Source organism: Pagrus major, chromosome 23 (assembly GCF_040436345.1).
Source record: "Pagrus major chromosome 23, Pma_NU_1.0".
Taxonomy (NCBI): Eukaryota; Metazoa; Chordata; class Actinopteri; order Spariformes; family Sparidae; genus Pagrus; species Pagrus major.
In genome coordinates this window covers 15,924,959-15,949,487 of record NC_133237.1, presented here as the reverse complement: position 1 = coordinate 15,949,487, position 24,529 = coordinate 15,924,959, and the positions used below count along the sequence as shown (strand labels likewise).

At 42.9% G+C, this 24,529-nt stretch overlaps 1 protein-coding gene across 1 annotated transcript in view; it reads left to right on the top strand.

The window, feature by feature from the left end:
• The window catches only part of coro7 (coronin 7), a 112,711-nt gene that overhangs the window by 19,022 nt on the left and 69,160 nt on the right, over positions 1-24,529 (top strand). Inside the window, exons 8-9 of the mRNA XM_073494472.1 lie at positions 16,577-16,660; positions 17,116-17,198. Of these exons, the coding sequence (XP_073350573.1) occupies positions 16,577-16,660; positions 17,116-17,198 (167 nt within the window). The remainder of the gene's footprint in view (positions 1-16,576; positions 16,661-17,115; positions 17,199-24,529) is intronic.

Below are 24,529 nucleotides of genomic sequence, written 5' to 3'. Positions count from 1 at the left end.
GTGAAAAGGTCAAGCTGCCAATTAGTAGGTCGATCGCCATCTAACTGATGTAATCCCTGTGACCTTTGACCTCCTGATGGCTCATAATGACGTACCTTTGTGTCACCTCTCATTAGTGAGAGCTTTGGTTGACATGTCAACCTTTTTTTTCCAACCCATTTATTCATGTGTTAAAATACCTCAGATAAGTTCATTTCTACATGTTTGTTTCTTCTTTAACTAAAGTGTGTGTATGTCTTTTATGGCTCACTCCTGTGGTGTTTTGATTTTCCGGTTTCTCTACTCCTCTATAACATTAAACTGAATTTCTTTCTGTTCTTGTGGACAAAACAAGACATCTGAGGACGTCTCCGTGGGCTTTGAGAAACCTTTTTCACCATTTTCTGACATTTTCTAGACCAAACAACTAATTGCTTAATCCAGAAATGAATTGACAATGACAATAATCATTAGTTACAGCCCTAGTGGTTTGCCTCTCTCTGTATACTCACCCGTTTTCCAGATCACCCCCTTGCAGGGTGCCTTGCGCCTGCACCTTTCTCCATCGTGCCCTGCTGGGTTCAGGACCTGGTTGTAGCCAGTGGTTAACTCAGCCCAGATGTCGTGCCCCCCCTCCTTTTCTTCTACTCTCTCTCCATCTCTCAACTAACTGGCTGCCCCACTGCCAGTGTTAGTTATAGTTTGAGGGGATCTGGCAGAGCTGAAAGGAGTCTTTCCTAATGAGGGAACAGGATTTGCGCTGTCCTGGACAGCTCCGCAAATCAGTGGCATAAAATCTGGATATTCCATTGCTGTGCTGGATGAAGTCTGTCTCAATAGCATTTAATGTCAATGCTTAGTTTTTGTGATCTAACTCCTCAGAACTCTTATTATCAAGAGATAATCTTGCTTTGGGTTTGGTTTGATGTCCTGTTTGAATTATGTTTGTGTGTCTGGGTGTAAACATAGGGATGAGTTAATGAATGTTGGTCAGTCTGGTTGCTGGAAGAGGAGCTGAGGGGGTCAAGCAGTGCAAAGTCGAAAGAGACGGGAATTTGGAGGGAGAGATTTGAAGTTTGAAGAAGTTTCGGCTGCCTTATTAACAAAGTTTGTCTTTGTGTGTAAGTGTTAGTGGGTGTGTGCGCTGGGGGTAGCGCTCAAGTATTTTTCTGGAGGAAAGGGGTAAGACTGGGTGCCAGCTGGCAGCGACGGAGCTCTTTGCTCACGTGTGTGTGTTGTTTGTGAGCGGAGGCCTCATTAGTGCGCTGGCTGCTCTGGGACCCTCAGTTTCCAACTATTTAAGGCCCAACGCACACATGTGGTTGACACCTGGAGCCAAAAAAACAGATGACGATCAGCTCTTTCTCCTGCTGCATCCTGAGAGTGAAGATTCATTATCATGGGAATTAGTGTCAGTCACACTTTGAATGACTCTTACTGCGTTTTCTCAGGTTTTAGGCACAAGAGGCTAACAGATTAAGCTCAGATTAAAGATTCAGTAATGAAATAATCAGTGTTGCTTCGTAAATGAGATCACTTCACAGGGGAATCACTTGTTTTTGGGAAGTTTATGTCATCAGGTTCATGATTAAGAAATGAATCATATTATTGACATCAGCACTGCTCTCGTGTGACTCCACCTCATTTGCCCTTGTTATCTCTACTTCACATCTCAGGAACTACAATGTGGCTTTAATCACCCTCGACACTGCTTTTCTCATATCATCCATCTTCTTTAGAAACAGAAAAATGTTTCTCTGTCTTTGCTTTAAACTTGGCTACAGTCTGCCCTTCCTGGAGGTTTTGCAAGAGCAGGAAGTTTTCAGCCTTTTTCTGCCTTTTAACAGCCAGAACAGCAGAATGAGGTGTGAATTGCCTCGATGTTGATCTTCTCTACTTTGTGTTGTTTTGCAAGTGATCAATTACTGTGGTTTATTTGTTAAGTGTGTGTGGTTTTGGGGGCATGCAAGTAACTGATGGTAGCACGCGCTGCTTGTGTGTGAATTGATGTCGGTCCTAACTGAACAGGGTGGGTGGGATCGTCTGTTGGTCACATCGTGGTGAGTTAAACACAAGCTGTGTGCATATAGTGACCTACAGTATTGTAAATATTAGGGATGCACAATATTTGGATTTTGAAGATATGAAGAATATGATATTCAGGTATTTTCCAACTCAGTTTAGCTGATTGCTGATGCCTGTACTGATATATGCACTTGTTTTTCCCATCTAATTGCTTAGAAGATCAAGTCTCTACACTAGTGGATTTAACATATTTTGCTCACTCTTACCGTCAAATCAGCATCAATCTTCATTTTCGGCTTATGTAGATAATTTGTTTTAAAGCCTTCATCAGCTGCTATTGATAACACGCAATTAAGATCCTGCATTCTTTATCAACGTGTGTAGAAGACAATTATAGAGACACACAAGTCTTTATGTTGAATCAGACTGAGAGGAAGCTGCAGCCGAGGTCGGCCAGTTAGACTGTCGGATGAAATCTGCATCCACATCCATATACGGTAGGCCCCCAAGGGACAGAGCGAGAGCGAGACGCAGCCGACACCAACCTCAGAGAGCCCCAAGGGCAATCAAACTCAGTGTGGGCTCCATCCACAGTGACGCTAGCTGACCTTAGTTCGACCAAACGCTGGTGCTATTTCAATTACTGTATTCTGGTCAGCCAGTGCATTTTAAAAGCTGTGTTTCCTCCATATGTTAGCTTAATCATACTGGTGGTTAGCTAAGAGGTCAGACAGTGGTGCTGCATACGAGAGGTGAGAGTTTTAAGACAGACGGGCTGGTGAAATCATCCTGTACTTTTCTCCAGTAGACAGCTAACTGAGAAGTATGTGCTTTCAACTTGTTGCCTGATAGAAAACAGTTTTTGTTTTCTAAGACAGAAAGGCAAGTTGGAACACGTATTGTGGGCACACCGAGATAGAAAAATTCTGTCTGACATTGATTACACTAAATGAGTTACTGGCTGAACATCACCTGGTAATTGTTGTCAAATTGTATTTGTAAGAGTTTCCATTATTTCAGCAGGCATGTGTAATGATCAGGAATAGTGATGGAACTTTTCAAAACTTGAACCCAGCTCTCTGCCGTACACTTGTCTAATCTAATGTTAAACTCATTATATTGTAAAACATTTAAAATGGTAATTATATTATTATAGATAATTTGCAAAATTACATGACAGATCAAGTAGAATAACAGCAAAGTGGTATTTTACTGAAATCAAGCCAATGGTAGCCATAAATCATCAGTGAATGAGAAAATATTAGTTTAAACACTGCTGATAAAATAATCACAATGAACACATACAAGTTTATAATGGGGCAGATCTTCTGTTTGACCACCGTGACTGTTTTTCCATATTGTTTAATCTTAATTAAACAACGAAAATCTGGTAAATGGACTCAATAGTCATGTTCAGTGCTACATACCTACATATTTGTGACCTGAACCTTGTATTTTATGAACCTTGACGTAAATGTGATGGTGTTTAACAGCAAAGTAGAATGTCCGTAACTGGTGGTGTCACCATTACCCCTTTAATGCCGAATAAAAAACCTGCTAACACCCACTAACATCTGGCTTTTGCCTTTAGTCTGAAAGGGTACAATCAGCATTCATTCCCGGGTCAAATGACTCTGTTGTCGTGGGTATGTATCGGCTCCAGCACGGATTGGCATTGATGGAAACATGATACCGAGGTGGACATGCTAATTTTCACCCCTTTTCCGGCTTGATGTTATGATGCGTGTTGAATTTAAGATAGTGGCTCATAGTTAGTTTCACACCCGTCTCTGTGAAAGCACTGCTCTAACATCGTTCAGGCACTGAATTTATAGGACAGACTGAAGTGAAAGAGGAAAGCCACTGTAAAGCTGCGTTTCCACCAAAGTACTTTCGGTTTAGTATCCTTTGAACTTTAGGTAACTGTACCTAAACGCCTGATCTACTTTGTGTTTCCACTGCGAACAGTATCCTTCAATGTAGGTGGGGTTGTTAGTGGCCAGCTTCGGGGTAACCCCCTTTCACTTTTCGGGCCGTTGGGAAACAACAGGGAGACTTTTCTTGATCATAAGCTGCTGCATTGTGTAACTGATACACTGTGACCTGCACTGAACATTACTGCCAGATTAACAACATATACAAAGACAGAAGATTGCTGAAAAGACAGGAGTTTTGGAAATCCCACATCGGAGCGCAGAGGCCGAGCCGCCTCTGGTTGTTCCATCTGAACAATCAGTGGTCTGCAGTGGTTTTACACTTTAGTATCAGATCGGTGTGTGAGGTACCTCAACAGAAGGGTTATGAAAAAAACAGGACGGCATGGATGGCTTTTTTGGTACCACCCACAACTTTTGAGCATGGAGACGCAAAAATAATAATTTGTTCAATATCTCAATATCTCCAATATTGAACAAACTGAACTGAACTACATCGGACTGCTTGGTGGAAATAAGGCTTAACGTTGTCACTGACCTCTACATGTGCTATCCAGAAGGTCCTTTTTTAAAACCACGTAAAATACACTGTGGTGAAAGCAGCAGAATACAAAGATTCAAAGATCCAATTTAGACAGCCCCATGAAATAATTCACCCTGTCTCCCAGAGGTGGTTTTAGAAGAATGCACTGTACTATAGTGCAGCTGCTGTTTAACACAGGTTATAAGAAAAGGACACAGGTGCACATACCTGTATTGGCTGAGTGTTTTTCTTCTCGGAGGCCAAAGAAAATGAGCAGCGTTAATAATGAGCTCAGGGGAAGCAGGCCCCTATATCCTCTCCTCTGTTTCTGTGAAATCTGGTTCACACATGTCTTATAAATGCCACATCCTTTTCCAACAAAAGCCAACTTCGACCATCATTTACTAATTGAGCTTCTTAAGACAACAGGTTCTGCTACAAATTGTGGTTTCATGCAAGAGCTAAATAGAAGTTCACGATGAGTGAAGCTGTTGAGTGTTGGGGTAAATATAGAGCTGGGAGGGCCAGGAGCAGTGTGAGCAGCGGCAGGAGATTGAGCTGTTTGTTAGCGAAGTGAAGATGAGGTACTTAATCAAATTGTCAGTCGACTGCTCTGTGCTCGCTGCTAGGGGTTCAACACTCGGGTGGCTGGCACTGAAATGATACCCAGTGTGTGTGCATTGGCGAGCATGTTCCACACATTTGATCTCTATGCACATTTATTTCCCTTTAGGCTAACACCTGCTACTGTAATTATAATCACATTAACTGTGTTTTTCTACCAGTCAGTGAAGAATTTGTCTTCGACTTGAATGATTTCTCATTCCTTGATGTTAATGCAGGAAAGTTCCAATACAACACTTTGATTACAGCAAACAAATAATAGATTACGAACACACTCACCCTTTCCATGATTATACACAAATGACATGATCCTGACATGCCTTGCACACATGTGCCTCCTGAGCAAACCCCACTGTGCACAATTCATGCTTCTCTACAAGTGTGTGGGGGTGCTTTGAAGATGTGAAGCATCTATGATGTGGTTTCAGGGAAGGGGGTGAGGCAAGCAAACTGTATCCATGGCAGCTTTGAAAGAGCCCTAGATGACAGCAGGCACTGGAGGGCCTGGTCGGGCTTTAAGGATTGAGGGGCTCACAGTTTCCCCCACAGTGTAGGCATGATTAGCTGTGTGCTGTGTTGAACACATCCTCTCTTCATAAGAAAACCTCCCAAAGAATCATCTCTTTGTCTTTTCGGAGCAGGTCTGGCGTGCAGATTCTCATCAGCCCCGGGTGTCGGAGTTCTTGCTGTCGTCAGCAGCATCATTCTTTCCTCTGTCATTAGTGCCCTGTCCTGCCGCATGGATCTCTGTTCAGATTTAAAGGACCAAGCCACTAAGTGCATCTCTAGAATATTCATTGCCTGAACCTCAACCACATTAACCATCAAAAACCCCAGAGATCACCAAACATGCACTTGAAATCTCCTATGGCTCTGCAGTGCTTCTCTTGGACTCAAAAGCAGATACGAGCAATTCAGTGGTCCCGTTAATCATGTTAGTTCCAGGAACTGGTTAGCTCTGCGTGGCGCTCCAATCCAAGACCAGCCTCTGTGACCTTGGGTAGTTTTCCCAAAGGGAGGCCCCTGCCAGTAGGCACGGTGCAGCTGGTGCCAGTCCCCCCTCAGTGGGCTGTGATTGGGTCCAATCTGTTGTCCCCCCTGGCCCCAGAGAGGGGTGACCACAGCCCAAGCTGGCACCAGTGGCTGGCTGGATCTCCGACTGTGGCCACACGGCCCAATTAGCACCGTGGCTCAATAAACACAGCCCTTCTACCACTTCAGTGTTTCATTTCACTTAGCAGGGCAGTTAAACTGATTTGTTCGCAGAGCCTGTACCAAAAATCACAACACAAGTCTGCACCCTAAACCTAGTTTTAAAAAACATTAAGAAGGACTCCAACTCAAACTTGGAAAAGATATTATGACATCCTGATGTATGATTCATCACTCTGCAAATAATATTAGACAACACCATGGGATTTAGGGATTATTTACTTCCTATATTTCAATTTTTACACCACTACTTTAGCTGGCCCTTTTCTCTGGATTCTTTGAGCGTCTGAAAATAAATCTCCCATCAATCTCTTACAGTATGCCTGGCCATCCAAAGCAAGCAAAATAAAAAACATGTGATCCTTGGCTAGATCTGTTGAGTGAATGATTGTGAGTGGATAGAAAACAACCTGCACTGGCTCAGGCTTGGTAATGGTTTTTACACCTGCCCCCTCAGATTCCTCAACAAACGCACATGCTGGATAAGATTACTTCCTCACCACCGAATAGCAGGGCAGGACATACAGTACCTGCAGTGTTTAGTATTAGTTTTTTGGCTGTACTTTTGACCAGTCACCTCCGTGGATCTTTGTCCTCTGACACAAATAAAAACATGAAATCTCTGTTTTTGGTAAGCGTAGCCCTTCTCATTTAGTTGATCTGTATGACTTTAAATGTTAATGATAGAAAAGAGAGTGCAGCAAACAAGTGACATCCTGCAGCAGTGGAGGTAAGGTCGCGTTTTGCCAGCTCCTGAAAGCCTACACTGGTGAGAAAGCGGGGCTACCAGAGCACTTGTACATACAACGTTCATTTTTCCTGCCTGTATTTTTAGCCACTCATGGACAAACCACAAACATCTTTACCTATACTCTTGTCTGTCATTCACTGCATTGTTCTCTTTGTCTTGCTAACTCTTCAACACGCTCTTTCTTTGCTCTTCTGTAATCCACTATCCAAAAAGGAAACCGATCTTTTGTTAAACCCCCTTTTTCCATCTACCTCTTTTCCCCCCTCTTGATTTATTTTTCCATGAGGAAGAATGTTTCCAGGGGCCAGTATTTTTTCCTGCCCTCTTAAAACACAGGGTGACGTCTTTGTGGCGGGCAGTCGGTGGCGATCAGTCTCTCAAAAGTCTCTGCGGTGCACAGACGCTGAGCCAGCTCTCTGTCCCGGTGTTACTATTGATACAGATAATGTTAGAGAGTTTAAGGTGTAGATCTGAAAGTTCATCAATCGTGAATCATGAAAATTAATTGGTAATGTTATGATAATCGATTAATTGTTGAAAAAAAATCCCCCAAATTCTCTGGTTCTAGCTTCTCAAATGTGAAGATTTGCTTCTTAGTCTTATGTGATAGCATCTAGAGATGAAACACAAAAACGTTGTATCGCGTGGAATGGGCAAATATACAGCAGCTGTTTTTCTACGTAACAGTGAAAGCTTTAGTTTACATTATTGATGAGCTTTTAACAAATAAGACAGATAAACCATGACATTTCCAAACTGTCGCCCCCTTTCTCAGCAATTTTCTTTCTGGATGTTTTAAAGACAGAGTGACACTTTCCAATCAAAAACCAAAATATTCACAGACTTCAGATTTAGTCTCCCTAGAAGGCTGAAAAAACACTCCAGAGAACTGTCACTGCCTTTTGCCATGTTTTTACTGATGCAAAACAAACCCATGTTGCACGTTGCACCTGGGAGACATTATCTAAAAGCATGGTAATCAATGCAGTGTTTCTCAGACGTTAAGAATTTACTTGTGGTTGTAATGGCAAGTGGTGCAGTGTGTGACGCCGTGTTACGTGACAATGTGGCTTGTGACTGTGTGATGGATGAGTTCAATAATAAACAAGCAAAGGTTTGAAAATATCAGCCTTATTTAGTGTTGGAGCATGTGAAAATAAAGATTGTATTTATGGGTGAGGTATATAAACTGTAACAACCTCCATGACAGCATTGCACCTGCCCCCTTATTACTGTATACAGGAAATATAGGATATATGATACATAGGACATGTAGTATTTGGGGAGTGTGTAGGATGAAATTGAGGAAATCCCTCCCTGATCCCCATAAGATTGATGTGCCTTGTGCATAAAACCAAGGGTGCAGTGTTCCCCTTTCTTTCACCATTCATCTCCGTGTCCTATCTTTATCCCTCTAGCTTGTTCCCATTAAGGCTAAGAAAAAGTGTAGGCATAGAAAAGAACCAAATCAAAACAACTGGCTATAGGGAAAAGACTTCTGGATATCCCATTGCAGCTGGACACTATATTTAACTGGGGAGCGGTCCAGCTCGTATCACTTGTCCCTCCGCCTGGAGTCTATAGAGCAGACCTGGCCCAGTAGCTGTGCTCATTGTCCTGTTGGCTCACATCTCTGCTAGTTTTTTACTGCACGGTGCTTTTTACTTGCTGACACAAAGGAAATGAGACTGGGGAAAGAATGACTGCAGGCAAGACAAATATGAAAAAAGGATGATGGAAGTCTGGGAGGTTAATCAGACAAAGTCAGACTTTGCTCTTTTAATTATCCTACTAAAGATTTGTTTGGACATTGCGTGTACTGCACAAGCTGACAGTCATACATCTTGAAATCATGAGGTGAGTTCAAGATGTACGATCGCCGCGTGTCAGAGGGGTCACCTCTCAGATTTGTGCTGTTACAGCTGCACTTTAGGATTAACGCCGTGTTGTCATTTCCTTAGATTACACTCTCTGCCCAGCTTCTGACCTTGCACATTAATTTTCATCTTCAGGAAAAGGGGAGAGAGCAGAGGAAGGAGAAGTATGGAAAAAATAAGAGAACGGCTTGTGGCTTCTGGACTTTTTGGAGAAATGGGCGAAATGTGAGATGGTTTCAATCAACAGAGAAAAAGTGGCGGTAGGCAGCAGAGGAAATGAAAGAATAAAATGGCTGGTTTGATTTCTATCTTCAACCTCCCCCAGTATGCTTCTTCTTCCCCCCCTTCTGTCCTATTTCTAGAAGTCCGTCTGCTTCTGTAAAGTCAGAGTTACATTCAAGATAGTGAATCCTGACTCAGAAACCTAACTTTAATGGGCCGTGAAGACAGAACAGGATGGAGAAAACCCAGTCATTGCTGAAAAGACTAATTAGCCGTGGATGAAAGGACTGAGAGGGAGACTGTTTTGGGGGTGATGAAAGCTACAAGGCAACGGTTATTGATTAGAGGAAGGGAAATGGATGGAAAAGAATGAGAAGAGTGGAAAGAGAGGGGGGAAAATGAGGAGCAGGTTGTAGAGATGAGTGGCTGCAGCTGGGTCTATACATGAAGTCGTGTTTTTATTAAACTCTACACAGCAACTAGAACTGTCTGATCTGGTGAAAAGACTCCTTTGTTAAAAAATACGTAGGAGAAATATGCTTGTTTACCGACAAAATTTACTGTATAAAATATGGACGATGCTTTTTTGGTCCAACCCTTAGACTTGCATTGTTTCTAATATCCGACAGGTAACTGGTTTCAAAAAGAAGTCCGAAAAGGAAGATTGTATGTAAGCTTATGAGAAAATGACCCCACTTCTCATTTGATTTATTACTTCAGTTAACAGTTTCCGGATGAGTTTATGGTCTCAACCACTATTTTCAAGCCTTCCTCAATGAAGCATGATGTTAGTGTAAAATAGAAGATAAAGCAGGGCATATTCGCTACCACGGTGGGTCCTCAGGTTCTACCTCCACCCTCTTGTCCAAATATGATCACTTCTATCTCTTCAAAACTGTAGTCCAGTTGTTTTTTTCCTCGGCCTTAGATGAGAAAATATACCATATGTCTGTATGACAAATATTAAGCTATAGCTAGCAGCTGATAAGCTTAGCATAAAGACAGGTGACATGGGGATACAGCCACAACTTGGCACTGCACTTTGTTTGTTATGCAGATTAACTGTATAACATGTTTATAATTAGTGAGGTTTAGAGGTGCTCGTAGGAGTTTTTGTTACCTTTGGAAAGAGCCAGGCCAGCCCTTTCCAACCATTTCTTGTTTTTATGCTAAGCTAAGCTAACAGGCTGCTGACTTACTACTTTTGGCAAGAAAACAAATAAGTGTATTTTTGAAAATTTCAAACTATTCCTTTAAAAAAAAGCCAAACTACACCAGCAATAAAAGAAAAACTGATTGATAATTATCTTTGCTAAACAAATATTATCCAAGTGAAAGATCTTCCATTTTACTACTATACAAATAAAACTGGATGAACTTCAGAAGTTCTCCATCTTTCATGACACTTAACAAATTTCTGCACCACTGGCACTTATTCTTAAACACTTACACGCCTATGTCGCTGATAAACAAAGAGCTGCAACGACAGATAGAAAGAGAGTCAGTGGGAGAAACGGAGGGAGATGCAGAGTTTGTGATAGTTCCCATATGTGCATACAGACACCTGATATTCGTCCCGGTGGGTGAATCAACATTCTCCGTGAGTGACACAGATGTGCACTCCGTCTGTTGAAGTTCAGAAGTTAAATATCTGAGGGAGAAGGACAGAAGGAGATAGAGTGATCCCCGATTGTTTATATTGGGAGAGGATATTAAATAGACCTATAAAACCATAATTGGCCAGACTGCTGACTGGCACTTTCCTGTGTCTGAATCTCTGTCTGAAAAGTGGTTCACCGGAGTGTAAACTCTGCCTGGTGTCATTTGAGTTTGATTTTCATTATCAAGGCCAGCGATGCTTTCATCCTTTTTGTTTTTCTTCTTCTTGAGCCCTTTCTAGCTATTAGATCTTGTTCATTAGCAGTCTGAAAAATATTTTCCCACATCTTGATGTAGACACCTGTGTTAGTAATACTCTTTTCCCAGGAGTGATGTCATTTCCTCCACTTCCTTTATCGTGTGTGTGAGCCAGTAACTCAAACAGGTGTAACTGATTCTTCACACCTCCTGCGCTCGTATTTTGTCAAGTCATGAACCATTTCTCTTTTCTCTGTCGTGTGCGAATTCCATCAACGCAGATCCTTTGTTCAGCTGCTAAGGAAAACATTTGTCTTTTTTTCCGATTTCTCACAACCTCTCTCTTGTTTTCTCTCTGTTTTCAAGTGTGTCATGATCGATTTGTAGCATGTCTGTAAAATTGAGCTCTGAGGCGGGGGCTGTAGGTGAATGGGATTTGAGTTAAATTTATGACTGCAGGAAGAGATACTGTTTGGCAACATTTATATATACACACACACAAGGTCCAGATGTTGTGTCCTCTGGCTGCCCCGGGGCGTTAGTAGTAATGTAGCACTCTGATGGCTGCGTTACGCTTCCTGAAGCTGAACTCTGTTTATTGGGAAAAGGTGAGCTGAGGCCCAGCACAAACCCCCTAATCCTCAATTGCACTTGTGTCGCTCCAGCTGCCAAGCCCTGCTGACATCTTCATCGAAGTGCTCAAAGCAGCGCGTGCCTTCATATCCGGGTGAAGGATGACATCATAGCTGTCTGTCGTTAGAGACGTCAAGCCGGTTTATCTGCCTTCAACCTTGGAAGTGGTTGGCTGAGGCAGCGTAGTGAAAGCCTGAGGGGTGCTGTAATGGCAAAACCAAGTCAGTCTGCTCCGGAGCCGGTTCATAGAAAGGTGATGTATTTTTTATATCGAGCCCCTGGAGGAGAAATGTGTCTGTTTGTCCTCTCTACTCCATAGTCAGATCTAAATATTTTGAAAGCTTCTGTAGAGCCATAATCACCAAGGATTGTCTGCCGGTCAAACTCTTCTGACTGAAATACAGCAACCATCGGATGGTTTGCCTTGAAATTTGGTGCAGATATCCACACAGTGATTCATTCCTCCCTCTCTCTCTAGTAGGATATTGGTATCGGCATCAACCCCAAAAATCAGGCTCTATTGAGCACCCCTTGAGGTTAAAATGTGTGGTTTTAGTTGAACCATCTCAACAACTATTGGATGTATTGTCATGACTTGTGGTACACACATTCATGTTCCCTTGAGAATTAAATCTAATACAACTTTAAGTGCTTTTGATTGTATTTTAATGCCTAGTGGGATGATTTTTTTTTGCCTAATAACCCTGCATTGTTTTACTGCAGCCCCTACATTGGCAACCTCATTGGTTGCCTTCAAATTAATGCCATATGCCATCTGTACGTCAACATCACCACGACCTCATGTTGTCCCATTCTTGTGAACTCGATATCTCAGAAACACCTTGAGGGAATTTCTTCAAATTTGGCACAAACATCCACTTAGACTCTAATTAGATTTTGGTGCTCAAAGGTCAAAGGTCCCTGTGACCTAACAAAACACATTTCCAGCCATTACGCAACAATTCATATGATAATTATGACATCATTTTACGCAAATGTCTAACAGGATAAAATGATGAACTTATGACATTTTACAACCAAAATGTCAAAGGTCAACTTCACATCATGACATCATAATGTTCTGCATGTTTCAGGAAGTTGACTGGTGCGTTGATGCTAGATTACAATTGTAGTGCATGTCTGAAATAGGTCTGAACGCAGCCTTGGTCTCCTTCACCTGTGAGCCTGCTTCTTCAGCTCATTAGAGAGTAATTACAACATTGCATTTGAGAAACAAAGAGGTCATCCTGACACACTCATCTGGTGCTCAGTGACAGATCAGCATGACTGAATATGGCAATAAAAAGTGCTGATGCAGAATTAGTGCTGTTTACTCTTGCGTGTAATATGAATCGCCTGCTGTTAGCCAGAAATATGAATCAGACACCACATGTTAAACAGACCTTGAACAGATTAAAATAGTCAGAGCTCAACTTGTTCCTAGTTTGGTCAGAGTGCCACCTCTGCATTGTTTTGCCCCTGGAAGGAAATCAGCCAGTGGTGCCGGTGATGAACAGCCCAATGGCAATGAATTAACTCTGTCTGTTTACACCGCTCTGCTTTAGCCGTTCTCCTTCCCTCACTCTCTTCTAATCTATTGCTTTTTTGGAGGTCTTGGTTTACTCTGGACCTCTCTCGTACATCTGGGTTATTTTTCAACTGACTCACTTGTATGGACTTATCAAGGCAAATATGAGTTCAGTTACCTGCACGAGGCGTACTGGCTGACTGCGGGCTGAAAAATGATCTTGAGTCACGGCTTAAGTGTTTATTCAAAGCAGGACTTATTATCAACTCCTTCAGTGCTTTAGTGGGGTAACTGCTGAAGCGTGTTTGAGAGCCAGGTCAGTAGAGTGTTTTCTAATCCCTCTCAGTGGATAAAACTATTTGGGAGCACACCAGAAGCCAGAAAACATCTGTATCTCATACAGATGGTGTCAGATAAAACACTGGTATGGACAAAGACACATCATCCCTGAGAGAGGTGCAGAAGTGCACATGTGAGAATTTCTTTTTTATAACCGTGATTTGATGTCAGTGTGTGTTCGCAACATATATAACACTGTCAAGTCGCCTCATAGCTGAAAACAATAAATTTGGTCATACAACAGTTTGACCTCCATAACATTCAGCTGACTGCTTATGATTTATGGTTTGTTCTGCTTCACGGACAGGGATGGTTCCAGCACAGGAGTCTTGGCTTAAGCTTTTAAATTCAGCGGAAAAGTCAAACAATTTGGGAAATAATCTTTGAACCCTTTCAACTTACGAAATTTATAGGAGATTTAAATTCATTTCTATGTATCCAGGAAGGAGGTATGCATGGTATGTTGCCTTGCATTGTTTAAAGAATAGTCTTCTTTACTGTCTTTCTGAAAGTCCGAAAAGAAGATTGATACCACTGAGCTAGAGCCAGGAGGGTGAGTAAGTTAAGTTTAGAGCGAAGCCGATCGAGGAAAATTCATCGCCAACTACTCTGATAATGGACTCATTGTTTAAATCATATTTATAATAAAAATGTCAAACATTTGCTTACTTTTTTTTTTACCTTAAAATAACAGCTTCATAATCATTGTAATGGTACAGTGTCTTGTAACAGGGTAAATCATGTGTCTGTCTCAGCCACTCCGCTCCACAAGTTGTGTGTGTGTAATTCCTGTAAAAGCTCCCGTCTCTTTAAGGCCTTAAATACCCAGTCTGCTCTGATTGGTCAGCTCACACATACCTGAGCCAGCACCGCTAACAGCAACAGAGCAGCTGTGCTCAATCAGTTGTTAAGTGCAAAACTAGCTGCTAGGCATACATTTTTACAAATTTGTGACTCTGTGACGTAGTGTGATGTCACAAAGTCACAGAATTAAAGGTGGGACTACTGACGAGGCATTTCGGAGCAGTGTTTTCTGTGGGAGAGAGGAGCTTCTGCGGACTTTGACCTTTTTTAACTTTCAAGATCTTTTACGTGCACAAGAACCTATAAAACACTGAGGGAAAGGAAAAAAACATAAAAGCGTAAGAGATCTCCTTTAAAGACTGAAATGTCGCAGAAACGTTAAGTGTAGCCGTGTCTCATTCTACTATGATTTGCAAGACAGTCATCTAAAGTTCAAACGTCACTTGGGTATTATTTGGTTACAACAGCGCACAAACTAAGCTACATGATTTTGGAGATGCTGCATGTGCTTAGTCACTGCCCCTTGTGGTCACTGATGAAGAAATGATTCATCCTAAAATTAGTGTCACATTTCTACATATCTTTATTATTCAACCAAGATAGGATGCGATTACAGTACACCCACTGGGAAGGGGAGTAGACTGTTAAAATTCCTTTTCATTGAAATCAATAAAACAAACAGCGGATCACAGACTAAAAAAATGACCACCCGTATCCTTAATTTTCCTCTGTCCCTAGAACTCCTGCTTCACCCGGAGGCAAGCTAACACGTGTGTGTCATTTACTGTCCACATGTACTGTAATAAGAAACACCCTGGAGAGGATTTGGGAAAAGCAAGCGGCGATGAAATGCTTGATTTAGACAGTTTAAAGAAATTTAAATAACCAGACCTTCCATTTTTTCCTCTAAGCAATCGATTCTCAAACCGCCGGGCCGGGCATGTGGCGAGAGTGACGTCAGAAAGGAGAGTAAAGGAAGTGAGGTTTGACTTAGAATTGATAGGGCCCACATGTGTGTGTCACATGGATTCAATCTTTCTTTGTTCATCCTTATTTGACCAACCGTTATTGGACTCAAACATAGTCCTACCTACTGTATTTTAATGGAGGTTGTAGAGTGCGGAGCCCTGTTACCCTGTTACCCTTGCATTCAAGGGTGCGACATGGCAGCTCAAGTTCTCCCCACTTGTTTTTGCAATTTGTCATCTGTGGCTATTTAACAGTGACATGAGAATGAGGCAGCACACTCCTGCAGAGAGTGTTGCGAGTTAGAAAATAAGCCTCTGTCCTCCTGCCATGCACAGACGTCCAGCCACGCTCCTCTGCGTTTGTGCGGCCATAAAAATGACAACAGTAATTTGGGGAGACACAGTGGGCTGACGGGCTAAAGGCTCCTGTTCCATGGAAACTTCATCGCTGACCTCCGGGCCTTATGGGAAAGCTGAATGTAACTCTAGAATTAGTACACAGATACCAAGGGGCTCACTTACTGTGACTGTGAGACTAGAAGTAGTTAGTACCTGGCAGATACGCTCTAAACAGCTTGATTTTAGGGTGTTACTTAGTAACAGCCTTGTGCATCTTGTGTCTTCTTTTGTCCTCCCCTCTCATAATTACTGCATATTAATGGCTTGATTTAGATAGCAGTAAAGTGTTGATGTCTACAGACTTACTCACATGGCCCCTTTCCATCTGCCTCTTGCTCATCTTTTACATGTTATCTTTACAAACAAGCACATGCTCTCATTTCAACACTTTCAGCTGATATCTCTATGAAAACATGTGTCAAGTGCATTTGAAGACCACCCATCAAACGCAGCGCGGCAGTGCTGTTTTGACACATATTCCCTATGGAAACAGCGTAACAAAGTCTCAGTAACGTTAACGCACACACAGACACGGTGTCACAGTTTGGTAACCTAAGCTGCACCCGGGGCAGAAGTCCCCTTGTCTGCTACATCAACAACAACAAGCGCTCCTTTCATGGGACAAGTCCCGTTCTGTCCAACCACAGGGATCTGTCAGAGGCACCTATGATAGTCCCGTCTGTCTTCCTTCCTTCCTTTCTCTGTCTCTTTCTCTTCCTTGAAAATCATTCACTCATCGCCCCCTCGTTATCTTGAACTATACTTCAAGGTTATGTTTGAAGTTGGGATTCATTATAGAGACAATGACTCAGAGAAGTCTATCAAATAGTCAAGTATAAGTTGTTTTATTTGTCTTTTTTTTGGTTGTCTGATTTACAATTTTGCTTTGTTTGTCCCACAGAGTGCCAAGAGCCTTCAGAACAACAAGGATTCAAGGATCCTGTGGGCCAAAGACAACTTTTTACTCACCACCGGCTTTGATATGGTGAGAAAAAATTTTTTTTATACTTTGTTTATTGGGTTTTGCAAGCTCATACAATTCTGTCATCAGAGAGTGACAGAAAAAAATGACAATTGACATATTGCATAACATCAAAACGGCTTCAAAGGACTGAGAAAGTTAAAATAACAGAACTGTAAACAAAAAAGAGTACAACAATGAAATATGTTCAAAATCAAGCACTTGCTTTTTGCAAAAAAGTTGCCTATGCTTTTGAGATTACAGTGTAGATGAGCGACCATTACCATTATGCATCATTAACACTGTGTTGGCTTAATGTGTAAGTAAGTATAACTTCTTAAGAACTCCTTAACAAATCATTTAAAAACTTGCAGGGGAAAATGGACACAAACCAATATGCCTTAGTTAGTTTATCCTCATCTGTAGGTAAGAATATCTGTGTGCTTACAATACTTATCCTCTCATGTTGTTGTGTGTAGATGCGTACCCGGGAGGTACGGCTTTGGGACATGAAGAAGCTGAACTCTTCCCTCAGCACGGTGTCACTTGGCACTTCCAGCGGGTGAGTACTGCACCAGTGTGAGACCACTGCTCCCCACAACTGACATGACACTGACCTTGTTGCACAGAGAGAGGTCATGTGTCACGGTACAAAGTGTGACTGTGTTTGTGTGTGTGTGTGTGATTTGACATACTAAGCATGCAGTTTATATGCATGGTATGTGGATATTGGTGTGTGGATCTATATGAAAAGATGTATGGAGGCCCTCTGCACATTGCGAAGCTTCCTCGTGGCTGTGTGGCTCGAAGGGCATGAAGACCTCCCAGAGCTCTGACACTGTCCCTCCACATTCCTGTTGTTTCTTGGGTCAGAGCCACACACAGAGACTCCTATCCCCCTCTCTCATGCAGTGTGTGCATGTATGTGTGTGCTCTGCATCCCTCTGTCCATAACCAGTGCAACGAGTCAGGCACCAGCAGTAGACACATCTACACTTCTCCCTCTAGCACCACCACTTGTCACTTTCTGCCCCTGACCATTTCCAGTCGCTCCGTTTATTTTTCCAAACACGGCTGCCGAGGAGCGGAGGAGAGCGGGAGCGTGGCCAGGCTCCCGAGAGGACAGGAATGGAAGGATGGAGGACGAAGGGGAACAGAGAGGGGGGGTGTGAGTGAGGACTCCTTTGTCAGATCCAGCTCATGCATTTTAGTACTATTATAAACAGGCGGGCGGGCCAAGTCATTCCAAACTAGAGCAAACCGGACTCTGCCGGGTGATTCAGCATGCTGTGGTGGATTTAATACATTTATTATTACTGTAAAAAGGCAGAGAGGTGATACTTGTGTGTCGCCTTTCTCCGATGAGGTAATGGCAGCACAAATTCCTCATTTGTTTTATTGCACAGGTACTTGAGAGTTGATATGTGCCCATGTTTGGCTGCAGATATTCAGCGTAACAGTTTTTATCAGCCCAAGACTACCGTAGGGAAGCGGTGGCTGAGGAATGTCATTGTTTTTTGCCTGTCTTTTAAAACCTGTGTGTGTTTCTTTGAGACGTTTAGGAGTTGTTCCTAAAAAACAACCTCCCCTCTGCCTCCTCCCTCTGCCCTCGTGCTCGCCACTCATCTCCATTTCCTCCACTTCCTCCTGCGTTTGAGTGAGACAGATAGTCGCCTGTCTGAGGGCCTCTTTGGAATCCATCGCATTGTTTGGTGCCAGCATGCTTTTCATGGAAATTGAGCATATCTGGTGCCACTGATGCCACTTTGCAATAGTGTTTTTTTGTGATATTCATACTAGATGTCTGGAAAAATCCCCACAAAACTCTTACAAGTGCGGCACATCAGGACCTGGGTGTCTGCTAAAACCACGGAAGACGGTGTTAATTAGTTAATTTTATAGGAAGGTTTGTCCTTGTGGCGTCTTTGCTCTTAGACGGAGGAATGTCGAAGTTTACTCAGAGTCTGTAGCCGCTGTTTTGCGGTGGGTGTGATGATGGCGCAACTGGAAGAGAATGTACCAGCAATGTGAGGATTTCTATCGAATTGTCCTGCTCATCTGGTGACAAGCTGTTGAGTCTTCCTGATGTCTTCTTACTCAGCCACTGTCTGACTTTCTAAGTGTCCACACTTTCTTAAATCACCATATTGGAATTATTAAATAGATATAATTCACTTGAATCTGAGAAAAGCCCTTTTTTTTTAGCCCGTTAATTTGAAATACTGTGATTTCTCATTGAACATAATTGCTTGGGTGTGTGCTAACCCATCTGCAGTATGTTCTGTATTAAATCACTTCAGTCATGCTATCATATGCCGCAATGGTGTGTCAGAGAGCTATCACTCCCAAGGCCACATCCCCTCCAGATGCCTGCAGACAGGCACTGATATAAAACAGGTAGGTAATCAAATGACAGATGAGACCTTGCCCTTTATTGCCATTCTGGTTTTTTCCCCTACTTCTCATTCTTCACTTTCCCAGCTCTTTTCACTGTTGAGCCTGAACGAGATCTGTTGCTGAAAATTGCTCTAAATGCATAATATAACTCGAGTGTTTCCATTTTTCTGTCAAGTAGAACAGTTATATAGGACTTTGTCCCACGCATCAAGCTTTTATGCACTAAAGATTTACATATTTGACCAGAAAAGCAATCAATAGTGAAGCACACACAATTGACAATACTTTATTGACAAATAAAATTAAAAACAACAACAAAGTATCTGCTGAAATACTGATTTTACTGTTCTACTGTGGTTTACCCTGCACCAGCTGGTACCCAGGAGAGTCGTACTGCTTTGCACAGTTTCTATTGTTTTTTATGTACATTTTTTAATTTTGGCTTGTGTTTAAAAGATCTGTAAGGGACAATTTTATGCTTATGAACAACGTTATCTATACTATCTCATCCATCTCCCCACATTACCTTCTTTTTTATCCTTCCCTGCATCCTTAAATGGAGCTTTAGCTTTGACCGAGGTCCCATCTAGGCTTTTTTTGACCCAAGCTGCTGTTACAGTTACAGAGGCTCCATTCTTGTCTGTTATCTGCACACTGACAAGCACCCAGAACACTGTCAAGAACAAACAAGGTTTCAGGAGTTAAATTGAAGGGAAAAATATAATAGCTTCTCATTGAGGCATATCCATCTACAATAAGCGCTGACCAAACACTTTATGAAGCTAAATAGCTCCTAGACGTAGTCTGCAATCAGCAAATGCTGATAACAGAAATGGCTGGCCTGTTTCTCGGTAATCTGCAAGGTCAAAATGTTCGTTTACTCGGTCTTGCTGTATCTTTTTTTATCAATGTTTTTAATGTAACTGGGGGATAGAGGCTCGTGTCTGGGCCTCCTTCCACTCAGGCTAGCCACCATTTATTCAGTATCTCACTTTGGAGTTTGGTTTCTTAGGCAAAGGCCCCACACTTTGCTATCATTCAGCGTGTTCCCTTCTGCATGTCCTCAAGTCCTCCGTGTCCTTCAGGGTTTTAATTCTTTGTTTCTGCTTTGTTATCATGGTGCCTTTTCTGTGGATAATTTTGTTTCAGTTCTGCATTGCCTCAGTGCATGTCTGTTGGGTATGACGACGCAGCGTTGAAAACGACAAAATGCGATAATCAAAAGGAGGCCTTGTCTCCATTTCTCTCTGCACTTGATGGATTAAGTTACGGCATTGTACATGAGCAGCTAAGGAAGCCCAAAGTCAAACATCCATAGTGGGACATTTCCTCCCTGTCATTTAAGGCCTGAGGTGCATGTAAAGATGGATTTGTTCTTTTTTCTTGTCTGCTTTTGATTAAAAGGGCCCTGGTAAACATGGTGTGTAATCGGAGTAGCTAGCTGGCTTGTATCAGGTTAGCTCTGCTCGTCCACAACATTCGGTAGGACTGTTTTCTTTGGAGTGTCACAACATAAAGAGGCCCCGTGAGCATGAGCCAGTAAAATGGGGTTGCGGGCGGAATATAATTTGGATGGAGAATAATGGAGGGGGAAATGTTTATTTTCTGGTTGGGGTTGAAATGGAGACTGAGGGACGGAGGGTGAAGAGTCTGAGACGGGTGTTTTTAACTGTGCAGAGGTAGCTATTACTGCATGCCCGTTTTCCACACAGGCAGCAGATCTGGACATCGGAGAACAGCGTGGATCTCTGTGTGCTACCCTCCCCCGTACTCTTCCCTCCATAAACCTGAATTATAATAATGAGTTTAATTGGGCCTCGAAGCCAGCTGCAATCAGTGAACTTTACAACTGGGCACGATTGCAACCAGCTTGCCGTGTAAATGCTTGAGACGTCATGGTAATTATCTGTACGCCCCCACTTGAGCAGCTCCACACACAAATTCACCACACAGCAAATTCTTCATGATGCACGCCTGTATAGTTGCTTGTAATGGTGCAATAAAACTGACTAGAGCGGCAACAATTAATTGATTAATCAATTAGGTGTCAGCTATTAAATTAATCGCCAACTATTTTTACCAAAAAGTCAAAACACTCTGGTTCCAGCTTCTGAAATGTGAATATGTTCTGGTTTCTTTACTCCTCTATGACAGTAAACTTTGGGTTGTTGACAAATCAAAACATTTGAGGTCAACATTTTCACCATTTTCTGACATTTTATACACCAAACAAGTAATCGGTTAACCAAGAAAACAGACCATCCATAAGTATCGTTGGCTGTAGTCGGTGTGGTGTGTCCCGCATTGTGGCACTGGACAGCCCTTGCCAGAGGCTTTTTGGACGATTCATCATGTAGAATTGGCTGCAGCTTGTCTCTGAGAAGAATCTCTCTCATTATTCTGTCCAGGTAAGCGGATCAGTGCATGAAAAGCGAGCCCCTTGATAGTTTAGTATCCATGTTTGCACCCAATTAGTGTGGATTCTCATTATTTTTCTCCTCTGTGTCTTCGCCAGTGCCTTTTGCAACTTTTTGCGTTTCCAAGTGGCTATATTAGCTAGATTTGTGTCAAAAAATGCCGCTTAATCATAACAATGGTTTGTCCATCGGCAGAGAGGTATTTCCTCTCATGCAGGTGCAGAACGTACAAGCTTGTTGGCAGCCGGCTGTAGTCTTTACAAGTTGAAGTGCAGCTTTTTGGACGAGATACACCAGACGTGAGTCGATGCAACAGTTGGCCTTCGTCACAGCTAGTTATTTGATGTCAGTTTGGTGTGTCAGGGCCATAAAGCTGACCGTGAGCCCTCCCAGGGTCCACTTGTTGAGGATTCAGCATGCAAAACTATTATATTAAACCTTAGGGAAAGTTCTGGCCATAACCCTGTAATTGTCTTCAGTCACTACCGATATTCTACCCCTCTCCTCAAGCACGTGAATACACGAAGTGGACACATGTAGGCCTCTACACACATGCATCTTCTATTACTCCTCGTCATGGTGCACCATTATTTGTGGCATGAGGCTGATTCAAACAGATAGCTGGGACCCAGTGCCCACTGGTATCCATCCAGCCGATTGGAGAGGACATAAGCCTGTCCCTGGAGAGCCGACCCCACTGTTTTCCCAACCCAGTCACGGGTTACACAAAGAACTTGCCCTCTGAGGCCAGCACTGCTGACAGACTGCGCTGTTAGCTGATGGAAAGGTTTTGCGGTGCAGTTCCCCAGGTGTGATGCACATACTCACACCCTCTATTGACTGTCCACAATCTATTTCTGTGTGTTTTCCTACCAGGGTCGTGCCTGGGAGCAGGGCCCAGTCATTGGGTGTAATTGAGCCAAAACTCCCTTTAATCAGAAGGATTGAGAGGAAGCCTGCACCCCAGAAGGGAACGAGGCTTTTACAGAACAGTCCCCCCCTTTCTCCCACCCCGGCCCAGGCACTCTGAAATCAGTCCCAGATGAAGGCTTTCCTGTGGGGATTAGGTGCAGCTGCAGCACCGCTAACCAAACCAGACCTTAAAAAAGCGCCACTGAATGTTTGAACGATGGTTTGACCTTGCTCCTTTCTCAGAGTTCGAAGAGCGAATGGAGCTTTTTTGTTTGGGTCCACCTCAGATATTCATGTTTAAGGTGGAGGGAAAGGCAAGATATTGAGTTGATCCTCAGGGTTAAGTCGATAGTTCAGCCTCTCTCCAGGATGGCCTTGGGGGAGGGTTCAGGCTAAAGATGTGAAGGCACACGCTCCGTCAAAGAACCTGAACCCTGCGTTCTGACAGTCGAAACATGGTGTCTGGAATCTGTTAGTCATTTGGGGTTTCAATTTGTGATTCAGCAGAGAGGGGGGAGTTGTGATCAGGAACAAGAGGATGAAAAAGGAGGAGGAGGGGAGCTCTGAAATCCTCTCTTATATTTTTTCTCCATGAGCTTTTATGGGCTTTTTGTGGAGGCTCATGTGGCATACCCAAACTTCTTTTACTCCATAACACCTCATTGAAGACGTCCTCTTTTTCTCTTTCAATCTCTGTGATCGACTAACAGAGCAAACGTCCTATTATTCCTGGGCTCCTGCTAACCTGTCAGAAATAAAGCCGTTATCCTTCAGTGAATCCTGTCTTTATCCTTATCTGGCCACCTATTAGACCATCTGTCTATTAGCATTTGTCCCCCAACTCCTCTTTCTCTCTTATCCTACACACAGTGCTGAGTTTTTGAAGGTGCTGGTGTCTGGGATTCTAATTAAGTGGAGTTTTTTTAGGTTTTTTTTTAGAGCAAAGCCAAACGGAGCCTTTCAGAACTGGTAAAAACACATGGAAGTATGTGGAGCGTTTGGCAGGGGATATTTAATATAATTCACAGAGGGTTTTGATTTCATCCCGCAGGTATGTGCTCAGCACTCCAGGGATCAGAAGGACCCTTTTGTGTGAACTCGCCACAGAAGGAAAAATAGAAAAAAAAATCCCTCCCTCCCACCTTCTGCTACCTCCTTCCTCCCTACCTCCCTCCCTCTCTTCTTCCATTCACCTTTATTTTCTTTTATGGTTTGGATGAAGCTCTCCAAGACTAAACTGGAGATGATTTGTCAAGGGAAGCTGCTCTGCATTATGTGGCAGTTAAGAACGTCTTAATGCTGTTAAGGTAATTGCACAGATGACTCAAAACTGGATGACTTTTTCTGGAACTTCGCTCTAATCTGTCTCCGTTTTTGGGAGGTTGAGACGGTGTCAGACTTCACTTTCCATCCTTTACAAAAACAGCAGCCGAGTTGCACTTGCAGCTGCAGATATTGCTTTTCTCCAACATCTGGAAAAATGTCTTTTTTTTCCCCTCCCTTTTTATTAAAAATGCACTGGCAATAACATTTGGGATCTTTGCCCTATACAAAAACCACTTTGGGCCTTCCAGAGTCCATTTCAGCACTTTTCTCCCTGCTCCGTGGGGTAGATATTCAGTAACTGAGCGTCTGATAGAGACGTGAAGAAGGCTGGGTTGGCAGAAGATGGAGGGCTAAAGTCTTGAGGTTCAAGTAGATCTCCCAAACTCCGAGCTCGTGTGAAAATCCACAAGATTGCCTTAGTGTCCCATTTGTTATAGAATTATCCTCAATATCTCGACTGTTATTCAAGTCTTCTAGTATTTCCATTCATCTTTCTACTGTTAATTTCCTTTGCCTTTAAGTTTTAATCCAATTTGGTAACCACGTCTATCTCATCTCTTATACACTGCCCTCTTCTTCCTCCCCAGCTCTCTTTCAACACGTGCATTTGTTTTATAAGGCTCATGATTGTCCCTTTCACGAGAATCAGGAACCGTGGCGCGGCAGAGCTCCCGTTTTTAAATCATGCCTCGCTTCTGGACGCCAGGCACCTCTTGGACGCCTGCCATCTCTCTCTGCTGTGGTAGAAAGAGCAATTTGAACGATGGAGAGAAGTGTGTTTCCCATTAGTAGATGGTTTCCTCTGCCCTTCACCCCACCCGCCCCGGCCCTGCAGCCTGGC